The sequence below is a fragment of the Accipiter gentilis genome, chromosome 10 (assembly GCF_929443795.1).
Source record: "Accipiter gentilis chromosome 10, bAccGen1.1, whole genome shotgun sequence".
NCBI classification, from domain to species: domain Eukaryota; kingdom Metazoa; phylum Chordata; class Aves; order Accipitriformes; family Accipitridae; genus Astur; species Astur gentilis.
This window is the reverse complement of record NC_064889.1, coordinates 8,989,120-9,003,315: the sequence shown is the minus strand read 5'-3', so window position 1 is coordinate 9,003,315 and position 14,196 is coordinate 8,989,120. Positions and strand designations below refer to the sequence as shown.

Below are 14,196 nucleotides of genomic sequence, written 5' to 3'. Positions count from 1 at the left end.
TTGCACTATCATCACTTTCTAAAAATTCTTCTACTTTCATTAAGACCTCTGGGTTACTGGCTCCTCATAGTTTATTATTATTTCTTAGTAGTTTTGTAGTTAACCAAAAAAATCCTACAGTGCCTAAATTCTAAAGTTTCTGAAATGACAGAACTGTAATAAAATTTCCATCTTATCAGTAATTCTATCACTAGTAATAGTAATTAAAATACTACCAATATTAACCTGTCACCAGTTCATATATTAGTACTGTAAAAGAAGAACAAACCTTTAGCAATAGATATCCTTTCATACTGTACTTCTAAGAACTCTGACCTGAAGATGAGCTCTGAAATATCACTAGTCAACCGCATAATTGCTAAAACACTGCACTAGCACAAAGGAAGTGCAGCCACAAACCAGCACGGGGTTATCCAACTGCAAATGAAGAAAAAAAAGGTGATCTCTAGACCATGGACATCATAGGAGACAGCGTGAATTCAAACTGACAGAGAAAGTAACAAAAAAAATCAAAATTAAAATGAAATACTAATTCCATTTATTGTTTCAATGATTGTTTTAGCACTCCCCTCATAGATCCTCACACATACAAGCCTTTATTTTTCCCCACAAATGTTCATAAATAGCCTCCCTCCTACTTCATGACCCCATCTGCCATGTGAACATTTCAATCTGCTAATAAGCTGTCTCTAGCATACATACATAGCCTTTTTTTTTTCATTTGTAATAACTTATAGTAGTCTTATTACACATTCCAACCCCACTGCAGGTTAAACTCTACTAACAGACACTCATCAAGCAAGCAGAGAGAAAGTACACAATCAAGTGAGAATTCTCACAAAATAAGTCATACCATATCAAGCCTGCTCTAATACTGTACAACTTCCCCCCTCCCACTCATCATTACAAAATCATTTGTAGTTCTTTACACTGACAGTCTTCTAGTATAAACATTACCAGACAACAATCATTTCAAGAACACAGATTCTTCATTTTGATTTTTGTGCATGACACAACACACATCCTGCAGTGAAAAGTTCCCCTCTCCAGCATTTCTCTGGGACAATAGCACAAAATCGATGCAGCCCAATCCTGAACTGATACATCACAGCCTCTACTGACATAAATACAACACACAGAGAATAAGCCAAAATACCACTCCGTCCACTGGGGGACTACTGGCAATGTCTAGTTTTAGGCATCTAATCAAGGTGCAGGGATCTCTTTAGACATTCTGCAGAGAGTAATCTATAAGCCATTTGGGGGAATTCTAACCTAATCACCAGAATGAGATGCTGAAAGTCTTGAACACTTCCAAGCTCTGATCTCTAGCACAAGAAACATAATCCAGCCAACTAAAACCACAGATCAGGGTCTTTTTTTTTTTTCTTATGATATCGTTTATAATTTAGGAATAACTGCAAAATTTTCATGCATGTTCTAAATAAGAGAACAAGAATTAATAGTTATGCAGTCAGTCCCCATAACTTTCTCCCCATTGCTTGCTTGTCCAGGTGTTAAACAGATCCCTTACCTCTGAGTTTCAGAACATTATTTCTGGAGCAGTCCTCTTTGTTTTGTTGCAATAAAATCTAAATTACTCTGTTTCCTTTTGCTATTCAACCTCAGAAAAGGGGTCTTGCACTAGCTACATGATTCTCTTTTACAATCACTTTCCCATCTCCCTTGAATGAATTTCAACTGTTTGAAATTTCTTGGGTTTTTTTTTTTCTTTGAATTGCTGTAACACAACACAAAATAGATTTGGTTCTCTTGGTTACTTAAAAGGCATTTACTATAAATTAGTAATTTCTGCATAAGAGATATCACAAAGCACTTCCACCTCAACCACAGTACAGAGTACACAGTTCTTCATCAGCTTGCCTCTTTTGTCAATGCAGCATCATGCTGCAACCTATCTTAATACAGGCTATCATAGCTTATTTTGTTAGAAGACACTCATGAATACTCTGGAAAGTGACTGAGAAAAAGGAATAGTTTTGAGATCACATTTATTTTGTATATTTACCCATATTCCTTTTTTCTTGTCTATACTTCATTTCCACATCATGGCAGAAAACCAGTAATTCAGAAGCAGAACCAGTGATCAAGGGCTTAGGTTTGTTTATGAACAACCATGTGAAAGGACTGGTGTGTTACTGAACGTTTAATAAACACTCTCAGCATCCTTTGATAGTAGTATACTACTGTATTACAGGATTTTATCTTGTTTCTTTAAAAGCATGTTAGGTGCACAACAAGACTCTACTGGGAGGATTACTAAATTGCACGCACTGCTGTTTGTATTGTGAACTCAAAACCAACTAAGTTCATCTCTCTCACTTCCTACCCAGCAAACACTGCCAGTTGTAGGCCTCAAAGACACTTAAAATTATATCAACAGCTTCAAGCAAAAAGAGAAACTTTAAACAATAAAGTCAAAACTAAAAAGCCTGTCATTAAAAAAAGATATGACACTAAACTGCTGAAAAAAAGGTCTAAAAGATAGGAACAGGGCAAAAAAAAAAAAAAAATACTGGCAGGGATTTATAGAGGTTGGTTTACTCTTCAGCTGCTAGGATCATCAGCTGTCTTGGAGTCAAAGACTGAAGAAGAGAGTATATACTCAATGCTCCCAGAGAAAGTCAATAACACCCAAGAGTGACCATTTGATTATTCCAGCCCAAGGAATATGGCCAGATTAATAAACAAACCTGGCTTCACTCGCAGCCTGATATATATCAATCTGTTTAATCAGGGGGAAAAAAAAGGCCCAACAACATACAATATTTTTATTTTCTATTCCATTAGTATCCCCAGCATTCTTGAAAACTTTACAATTTTTTAGTTTTATTTTGTATTTTTTAAATGTCTTATTTTGAAACTAGTTTAGAGAGAACAGCACCTCAAATGTAGTGAGTTTCCCTAATTACGTCTCTTAATCATTAGAGATAATAGCATTTGCTTTCAAAACTATTTTTGTAGTGATACAATTAAGCTCAAAACTGATATGCGTTTTCTAAGACTGTTATCCAACCTGTAAAGACAGATGCATACTGCAGACTAAGGATTACATACTACCTTTTCAGAAAGACATCTGAATCTGCAAAATAATTGTTAAAAAGAACTGCAGAAATAAGAACAAATTAAAGCTACACACAACTCCTTTGCTTTCCTATGTCTCAAGCTGCTTCAGATAGGCAGGTTATATATTATTAACGACATTTGACAGGAAAACAGAGACATAGAGTGGAACACAGAGAGATAATCAGAATTTGGATTAGCCATTCTATGGTGCACTTTAACACCTATTTTTGCTCCAAACTGAAGTAAAGCAAACATTTTCCAAGCAATGTGCTATGCAGAATATTTAAAAGCAGTTAAAAAAAAACATTTTATGTTTGTTTGGCTTTTAGTTTGGGGTTTTTGTAGGGGTTCCCTCCCCCCCTAATTTTTTTTTACTGCTATAGTGTTACACAATTATGTAAGATATAATATAATTGGAAGTTCTAGGTTTTTATTTTTTAAATCTTCAGAGTTACACAATGAAGCTGTTTCCTCTTTGCTGTTTAAGAAATGATGTAGATAATTTGATCTAAAAGAAGGAATATATTTAATACAATTATAAGCATCAGTTAATGTCAAGTACATATTCTATTGATAGGCTACGGAACTTGAAATGATAAATAAAATGTTACAAAGCATTTAATTTCTTGAATTCTGACTAGGACATTTTTCAAGACTGAGATTTTACCTCAGTTATTTGACACGGGCATTTTTTACCACTTAAGAAAAAAGTTTGTTTAATCAGGCTTTTTCTAGCATAAGTATTTTATTTTACTTTTTCCCAGCAGCTCTGGTGAAAACATTTTAACATACAGTGATAACATTTTTCTCCAGTACTTAGAGATGTAAGCCAAATTTTAATGTTATTGAACTATGCTGCCTCTTTTCACAAGTTTCTTAACAGGCTGTAGTTCAACAAACAATGAAATCTTGCTTTGGGGTTCCAAGTGCTGGAGGGGAAAAAAAAAAAAAAAAAAGGTTATGAACACAATTCTGACATGCAGTTCTTATATAAATTCACTCTCATTAAATTAAATTAATTGAAAATTTTCATGCCTGCTTAAGGTTATTTCAGTAGGTTTTATTCCATACCTATACTGCATTAACTTGAACTGAATCAAGAACAGTTTCCCTCCATAACTGGCTTAAAACTGGGGGGGAAAAAAACCAAAACACAGAGCTAGTATAAATGCTGTATTATATGGGCTGGATAAATAGTTAAATGCCATTGTAAGTAACATCTGACCCTGATAACATCTGTATTACTGTGTTATTTATAATGAGCCTAAAGAGTGCAGAACTGTAGATTCAGATAGCAGCTTGATGGAAGAGTGAGGAGCTCCATCCTTTGGATTGTGAGGTCTTTCTCAGGACAAGAGTCTGATAGACAAGGGAAGAAGAACAAATATACAGATCTAGTGCTTACTCATTTTGTTTGAGCTTAACTGACTTGAATGCTTTGCTATTCACAATTTCCTATCATCAGATTTTACATCAGTTTTAGCTCAGTTCAAAGGTAGTAAAGTTGTCCTTCCAGTATCTTTTACATGCAGTGATTGCACCTGCTGTGTATCAGCTACCAGAAGCAACTTAAATTAGGTCATGGCCAAAGATCATATAGCAAAGAAAATTTCAGTGTTGCTTTATAAATGGAGGAAGGCAGAAAGACTTTTTAGAGAGTAAGGTCAAGAAACCTTAGAGAGGCTCACTTACTCTCTGTAAAACACTTAACAGAAAACTATGCAAACAAAGGGAAGAAGCGGCAAAAGGAGTTATTTCTTAGATCCTAGGAACCTGTTTCTTCCCTTAATACCTTATTAAGGCCAGGCAGGTGTTTCCCAATGCAATGCTTGGCATTAGCAAGTCATTGTGAAGAGAAACAATGAAGAATCCTACTTCCAACAGCCAAGATTTATAATGGTATATATGAAAAGGCAGAAGGAAGGAGAGCACATTCTATTTTAACTGTAGGTTTTCACTTTTACGGTGTATTCTACAGATCAACCATTTTTTCTTGAAAGAAAACGCCTCCAACAAAGGCTCCATACACAGTATGAGCAAAACTAAATAAAGATCTTGCAAAATGCTGATTTTTGCCTCTTTGAATGCATCCTACCTACTCCTTGAAAAGGTCTTGAGCTCAGAGCATGGTGTCCTCACCTACTACTGATAGAAACCAAATAAAAATCAAGAAAAAAGCAAGCCTTGAATATTAACAAACTAGAGGATTTATTTTCATTTGATTCTGAAATGCATTTCAGCAACTGAATGCCATTAGGCTCCACAACTTAGCTCTCCACTTCCACAGAGCATATCCTGTGTGTGATCATATCCTGGGCAAAGCCCTGGTGACGATTCTCTGCAGTATGCACCTTCTTAACATGGCGGCATCCATGGTAGAAAACAACATAAGTAATTCACTATTTCAAGGCCCATTTTTAGGGATAAGGTCAAATAACTAGAAACAGTTCATTACATTGGTCATCCTCAAATACAAACAATGCTTGACACTAATCTTCACTCACCTTTGTGCTAGTTAGGCTAATAAAGTACTGTTGGCCAGAGCATGCCACTGAGGCACAGACCAATGTTTGATTTGGTAGTTTCTCAGGCTGCTTGCAAAGTCTTCATATCTCAAGGCAAAGAGCTCTACAAAGTTCCTGTGCAGTCAAGAATACACCCCCCTCTTCTGAGCAACCAAGCAAGATGAACAAGCAACAACAAACATTTTCTGTAATTTGGATGGACAGATATAGATAAGCACATGCCATTGCTCCTGCTATATTAATCCAGGTATTAGGTTCTTCCTCACATCATTATTGATAAAAAATGAACACTGATTGACTAAGGAACAAGGAGAAAAGCTTCACAGAAGCTAGCACTGTACAGAATACTTGCTCAGAAGAACATACAAACTAAATAGAAGAGGATAGAGAAAGGACAAAAGTCTGGCTCCAACTTCAAGAAGGCATGCACACACACAAAAAACCCAAATCCACCCCAGACCCTTTTTTGAAGTGTAAGCAATCAACGTTACCCAAATTGAGATTCCTGCACAAAACAGATTCTTTACCCTTACAAGAAGAATCATAGCACTACTTTATATTCCAACAGATGGGTTATGAGAATATCCCTAACTTACAGAAAGTACATGGTTCTTATAATTCCAATCTGGTACTCTGATCCTACAGCCATTAAGAGTTCCCTAACTTAAAACAATAATGCCACCTATAGTTCTCTTACCTGGATACTAGTGCACATCAGCAGAGTTCCAAATGCAGAGCTCCTTGCCTAATCGTGTTTTTCTGATGGAAATGTAGCATGCTTGGCTATGCTTCCTAAAGCTGACTTAAGTTACTTCCCTATAAAGTTTGCAAGGATTTCAACATCTGATGCAATTTTATTTATTTATTTTTTAAGGCAAGTAAAATCTCTACTGCCAGTCATTTTGCTACTGAAGTTACTCATTGTGTGTGTTTTAAAACTGCTCAGACATTTTCAGTTAATTTCAGAAGGTAACTGGGAGATGAAAATAAACTACAATGCAAGAGAAAATGTAATATAAAAGTCAGGAGAGAGAAAACAGTTGTTTCAGGTACCTTTAAAAGATATCCACAGCTCCCCCACAAATGGAGTTTTATGCAAAATGCTAAATAATATTTTTGTAAAGTGCGCCACTGTGTGGTAACTAACATGTCTGCAAAACCGATTTGCTTCGCAGATCACAAATAACCTCTTTTCTGTCTCCAAAACTACAAGTCAGTGCTCATACCTGCCCAAGTATTGGGAAAGACTTCTTCCAGCAGAAGTATCCTAGATGAGTGCAAAAAACACATGCAACATACCTCCCTATTGGTACATTTAGTAAACTATGGTCAAGGCCAAAATTAAGACCATTCTTTCCTCACACTTTGCTTTATTTATTAAAACCTCCTCAATATTCTACTCGCATTTTTTCTTCTAAACTTAAAAGTTACTAAGTAGGATCATCCCACTGGCTCCAGAAGAAAAAAAAAGTATACAGTGATTTAAAACAAGCAGAAAATGTGTCAAAAGAAGGAAAAAACACACTTCTGGCTAAATAGCAAGTTGAATAGCAAGAAGAAGCCCCATTGGTAGGTGTTCTTTAACTTAACAGCACTGTGAAAATTTAATTAGGAGAGGCATAGCAAATGTATTAAAACAAATGACAGATTGTCGTTGTTTAACCCCAGTCAGCAACTAAGCACCACGCAGCCGCTCACTCACTTTCCCCCCACCCAGTGGGATGGGGGACAAAATCGGGAAAAGAAGTAAAACTCGTGGGTTGAGATAAGAACAGTTTGATAGAACAGAAAAGAAGAAACTAATAATGATAATGATAACACTAATAAAATGACAGCAGTAATAATAAAAGGATTGGAATATACAAATGATGAACAGTGCAATTGCTCACCACCTGCCGATCGACACCCAGTTAATCCCCGAGTGGCCATCCCCTCACCCCCACTCCCCCCAGTTTAGATACTGGGCATGATGTTACACAGTATGGAATACCCAACTGGCCACTTTGGCTCAGCTGCCCTGGCTCTGTCCCCTCCCAACTTCTTGTGTCCCTCCAGCTTTCTCGCTGGCTGGGTATCAGAAGCTGAAAAATCCTTGACTTAGTATAAACACTACTTAGCAACAACTGAAAACATCAGTGTTACCAACATTCTTCTCATACCTAACTCAAAAACATAGCACTGTACCAGCTACTAAGAAGACAATTTCCCAGCTGAAACCAGGACAGAGATACTCAATAATACTGAAACATATCCAAAGCCTATATATTGGCAATAACCTGCTGTGGCACTAAATAAAAATTTTGAAAAAACAGAAGTAGAACTCAATAGGACTGTCAATGAAAAAGCTTGTTCACTTTCCAGAAAGAATGTTGTTCAAATGTGCAGAAAAACAATTTTACACAGAAATAATAACACTGATTACTATGATCATTGCTATACTTCTTTCTTCTGCATAGGTAGAATATCACCTAGTTCTTCCTATTTTGCCTAGTTTTATTTTACAATTATTTAGTTGCTTTAAAAGGGTTTCATTTCATTAGAATTCAGCATCTAGTCTACACCAGGAAGTACATAATCATTTCCATGATGAGTAAAATTTTTCTGTAGTACTTGCATTATGGTATGTGCCAGCTATTGCAATGTCACAGACAAATACAAAAGTGAAAAAAACAACAAACAAATTAGGATATTTCATCATAAGAACATATTAACTTTTTATTAAAGAACTTTGTCTGAAGAATGAGCTTTTACCTATCATCTCTTGTGCTGGACAAGTTATGAAGTTTTTACTCCCAGGCCAGTTGAACAAAAGAACAGTAAACAGTGAAAAAAAGACACTAAGAAAATGGTTAATGAGATGTTGTTCAGAGATACTTGGAAATATACATCAGTTCTAACCTTCCTGCATGATATTGTAATGGCCACAACAACCAGGCTTTAAGAAGGACTTTTGTACATATTACTGTTTTTAAAATCTTCTCTTATGCTATATTTTATCTTTGCTGATGAGATTAAACAATACTTCCGTTTTAAAAGACTATTCTACCTAGCACTGGTTAACAATGCAGAAAGAAGACAACTAATGTATTCAATATTCTGGTTTTGACGTTAAGACAAAACTTCTCTTTAACATATTTTCAGTGTTAACAGGTGTGACTGCAATTTATATATTAAGAACTTCTAACTAATATTACTTGTGGTTGCCTTACATAATGTTTTAAATAGCTAAAAAATGAGAAGTGAGAAACACCTTCATACATGTTTAATTTTTATTTCAAATGAAGGTAAACCTGTCTCCATCATATTCTTTATTCTGTTTCTAAGTAATTTTTATTATAGCAACATTTTCCATCTTTTGTTTCTAAGAATAATGTAAACTGAAAATACTAACCAGAAACAATGGTCCTGGGAAGAAACCAGATAATGTTTTTTTAACACCAGGATATTATTGTACTGGTAATGCAGCAAAACGTCCAACAGAGGGTGATAACAGACCATAAATTCCTTAGATGGTTAATTTAAATTATGACTGTTAAAAAAATAAAAATAATGTGCAGTTAAGGAAGAGCTACCTAGTACAAAGATTAGAATAAGCTTCCTTACTCGAGAAACATTTTCAGTTAACTGTAAACGCTGACAACTTTTCCAAAAAATACTATCTTAAGCATCTGACAGTACAAAACTTAAATTAGTTGATTCTCTAATCATTACATCCTTCAGCTACTTCCATGTTCACTCTACAGCGTATAATATCAGTGTTAAGTAAAATTATTTCATTTCTTTTTACTAGTTTTCCTGCCTACACAAGTGGGATACAAAGTCTCGGAGTCCAAGGACACAGACAATGTATACAACTGAATATTCATTTGTGTATCTCATTTATTCATCTGTAAATCATAGGGAACATGAGATTCTACATATGGAACAGATAAAAAAGGAACAAGAGAAGTTATTTTAATACAGACGAATCTATCCTGAAACATGAAGTACTTTTAAGAAGAAGAATGAAGCCTATCTCATCTGACATAACATCATCAACTTCCCTCAAATGCAAATATGCTACTGACTATTTAGAGGCAAAGTTTCACCAAAGATGTAGCACTGACTTTCTAATCTTGAACTATGGAAATCACTAAAAAAAGAACTGAGTCAATAATGACAGCGCTTCGAAGCACCGTGAAGCTGTAATACTGTATTTTCCTTTAGTTTGATATACGTATCTCAGAATACTCCCTCAAATACTAATTCAAAACTTTGAAACAAAGAAAAGTAGAGTGTGTTTTACACACACAAAATTTCAACATAACTATTACGTGGCTGAACAGGTCAAGTCTCTTTCAGCTGACATCCACCTTACAATTTTACTGAGGTTGCAAGTAATGAATAAGGAGTAAACTGTTACAGATCAAAAGAACTAATCACAAGAAGCTGGAAAATGTCTGAATTAAGTTTCTCTTCAGAAGAAAAATACAAACCTTTTAATATTTTAGCTAGATCTGTCTCCCAAAGCCTCTGATGCTCAGCCTTCTGCACAAGTACAGTTAATACTACTGCATATGATGTCAACTCCCTCAACTTCTCCCACCTCATGCTCTCTACTTTGCTGTAGTGAGAACCCCTACAAAGCGCACAGAATAAGAAGTGCCTTTACCTGCTTTATCTTGGCTTTCTCATGGCAATTTATTGCCTATAAGGCACTAAACACCAGTACAGAACTGGTTGTATTTAACTCTTTAAGAATGGTAGACTACATCACTGAGCATTAAGCATTGCTGAAGAACAGTTTTAATAAACATCGAGATTTTGATTTTTAGGTCTATTTTCAACACCAAAGCAAAAAAGAAAGTTAAAAAACAACAAAACCAAAAAACCACTACAGCCTAGGAATTCCTAGCCTTACAAGAAGGCTATGGGAAGATCTTACTGCTGTCTACATCTAATGGAAGGGTAACAGAGCAGATGGAGTCAGATTCTCAGAGTTGTGCAGTGCCAGGCTGAGAGACCAAGGGCACAAGCTGCAATACAGGGAATTTCAATTGAACACAAGGAAAAAGATTCCGCTGCAATGTTGCTCAAACACTGGAACAGGTTCAAAACTCACCTGGAAAAGGCCATCAGAGCTATCTATCTGATACAGTGGGCCCTGTTTGAACTACATGACCTTCCCAGGTACCTTACAATCTGAATTCTACAATTCTATGAATTCCAAGTCACATTTTCACAGTAAGGATTCACAACCTGTTGTTTGTTTATATGCAGCTTTGGGAAGTGGCATCCTCCACAGGCAATGGCTGATTTTCAGAATTCAGAACACTTTCCTACTAGGCTGCTGAACACTGCCTTTCTATCCCAGACCTCCAATACAAATGTATCAGTATACACTTCTGTAGTTGCACAGTACTGGGAAAATATAACAGCTGGTATACTAAATCTATTTTTCAGTTTTCTGAGTCATAGATCAGAACTGTAATTAAAACAAATTTCTGGCCCTTTCTGAATTGGTTTGAGATCAAGGAAAGCTTTAAAGAATAATCAATTTCACACCGATCTATCATCTACAAAGGAAATTCAAACTATGGCTTTGCTTGCACTCAGAAATACAGAACAGAAACATACATGGCACTGTCCAGATGTGCACAAGTTAAGAGGAAGCTGGACATGCAGAGGAAAAGGTTGTATTCATACGTGACTTCCTCTGGCAAACCAACTATTTAAATTGAACTTGACCTTTCACCATTTGAGTTCTTGAGTCACATCTGACCTACTCCTGCTTCTTTTCCCAACGTATATGGGGAACATCAGCCAGGCGTCAAATGCCCCTTGCTAGGAATTCATTTTTCACTAACCCTACTTGAAAGATTACAGATTTTTTTTTTCTCCTAAAAACTGTAACAATTTATTTAAAATTACTACCATCTCACAGAAAGCAGTGTATTTATTCATTACAAAGCAATCTACATAGCAGACTGCAAAAAGTCAACACAGTAGCTCCTTCTGAACCCATGAAAAATAACCATTCGCTCAAGTATTTTCTAAAAAACCATCACTGCTGAGTAAATGGACAGCCAGTAAGACCTGATTCTTAAAAATGGCAAACATGGACCAATCAGAAAAGTTACACTAATACCAGCTAAAAAAACATCAAAATAAACACGTAACTGCATAAACCATTATGTTCCAGACTGAAAAAAATATCTCTGCTCTGAAGTTTAATCAAAGAAAGATACTCTATTTCTCTCTTATTTAAGCTTCCAATCTTTTTGTTCTGATTGTTTCACAGAACCTCTTCTGTAGAAAGCTAAATATGTGGAAAAAGCTCACTGGAAGTCACCTCAATTGTGGCCAGAACACCTTCTGAATCCAGCCTTTCAGTATTCCATAGTTTGTTCTCAGTAGACAGAAACATTAGTTAAGAAATAAAACCTGTAATAACAAAAGTTAACATTTTTCACATCTACTTTAAAAAAAAGAGAAGTTCAAGACACCATTTCACAGGTACAGTCGTATCAACCTCTTACAGAAATTAAATATGGCATAGACGGTCTACAGGCAGACTTGCTAAAGATAGTAGCCTTACCTTGCACTGCCCTGCCACACAGATTGAAGTTCCGTTTTGGTCACAGGGTGTCCCATCTATCACCTTTTCAGCTTGTCTCACATAGAATCGGTAGCCTATTGCACGGCAATTCAGCTCACACTTCTGACTTCCCTTCACTGTGGAAAGAGACAGAAGTCCCCATTATAAAGACCACAGCAGTAGTTTTAAAAAGGAAAAGTCCATTAAACTAACACTAAGGTTTCAGAGAAAGAAACAAATAGGCAAACTGAATGCAATGTGAATGACTACATCAAACGAATGGCAATTAAGAAACCAACTCCAAGGTAAGCATTCCAACATACCTTCTGAAAATTCAAACAGTATCTCAGTTTTTAATGACACATATTTTCCTAAATGACCAAGAGTATTTTTAGTTTTATGAAAATTTTGCCAAATTTAGTCTTCTTAAAGCATAATAATATTATTACATTTCATAACTCCTAAGTGTCAGCAAAATTACACTGTAATCAGAGACATGTATCAAATTGGACTCATATATTCACCAGTCAGTCCACATCAAATAAGCATACTAACATTTAGCATTAAGAAACACATAAAACAAGCTAGATGCCAATTTTTAAAAATATCCCTTATTTTTTCCTCTTCATTTTTACAAGTTGCACTTTAGTGACTATTCCTTAGTTCAAGAGAAAATTAAGAAAAGAACAACTCTTTGATTTTTAAAAATATATAAAACACATCATTATTCAGAACCTTGTGATCTCTGTTGACATGTAAGAACCAGAAGGAAATCAGTCCATTCAACTCTGGGCAAGAGGAACACAGTTATCTTCTCCTGTGAAAATCTATTATTAAACAAGTACAGCATAACACCACATCTCAGGCTACCAAGTTTGTTAACACATTTGTGTAGTCTTTCTATTTCAAATCATCTGTCACGGTGAAGTTGCACACAGTTCATTACCCCTATTTGCCAACTGAAATAACAATATTTTCTGTTTCTTTATAACCAAGAGTAGCACTGTTACAAAGAGGTGGCGAGGTACAAACAGAATCCCTTTTTCTTTCAGCAATACTTTCCTTGATGCCATAGTAAAAACCTAAAATTCCCCTGTCTTCACCAAGCTTCAGCTCATACCCTACAATGTTACCGAAACCCACTATTTAGTCTGTCAAAGGAGATGCTCTACACCTTACTTAGATGCTAAAACATGGTATCCCCAGGATTTTCTACTTGACTTAAGTTTATTTTTGAATCTTCAGCTAAAACATAACAAATAGCCAAAACAAATACATTCAATTATTTCAAATATATATATTTAACGTCTGTTTTGTGTAAAAGTAACAGACTTTTAGCTCAACTTAATTTACCCCCTGTGCAGACACAGAGTTAGTGCAGACCAATTCTGAAACTTGCATCTTAGATTTCCCCTCACACAGCTATTTAATTGCCACTCATATACATCATCTATTGCATCTGGCAATCTTTTGATAAAATCCTCAGAAAACTCTACTAATTTTAAGTGAGGTCAAAGATCTGTTTACCCAGTTCCCTTTTTGCAGCAGCTACGCATGCCATGCTTAACCAGGTAATTTTTCCATTGGCTACTTTTTAAAGAGAGATTCACTAGCTTATCATTCCAAGGACTTCACTTAGTTATTTAAAAAAAAAAAAAAAAAAGTGAGGTATTTCCTGCAGTTTGATCTCCAAGTGTAACAGTTAGTTTTAATGATAAACTGAGCATTGTTCTTAGCAGTTTAGTCACTTTGCACATAACTATTTTCAGAATTCTCAAATAAATATAATCTAGCTTCAGTGATTCATTACAATTGAAATCAACTTGTCCTTTTCTGTGTCTGAAAGTATCCTATTTTTATAACCTATAACCCTAGCTATCAAGCAGCACCTCTGCAGTGTACATTTTCTTATCTTCCCGTTCCCTAAAATCAAGTCAAACTAGCCATTTAGGTTTTCTGAAATATCCTTATCTTCTGTGTTGATTCCCTTCAGCTCAAATCCTGAAG

The 14,196-nt window shown here is 35.6% G+C and overlaps 1 protein-coding gene across 1 annotated transcript in view; it reads right to left on the bottom strand.

Moving 5' to 3' along the window:
• THSD4 (thrombospondin type 1 domain containing 4) overlaps positions 1–14,196 on the bottom strand; it is a 334,799-nt gene that overhangs the window by 188,338 nt on the left and 132,265 nt on the right. Inside the window, exon 7 of the mRNA XM_049812992.1 lies at positions 12,190–12,326. Within this exon, the coding sequence (XP_049668949.1) occupies positions 12,190–12,326 (137 nt within the window). The remainder of the gene's footprint in view (positions 1–12,189; positions 12,327–14,196) is intronic.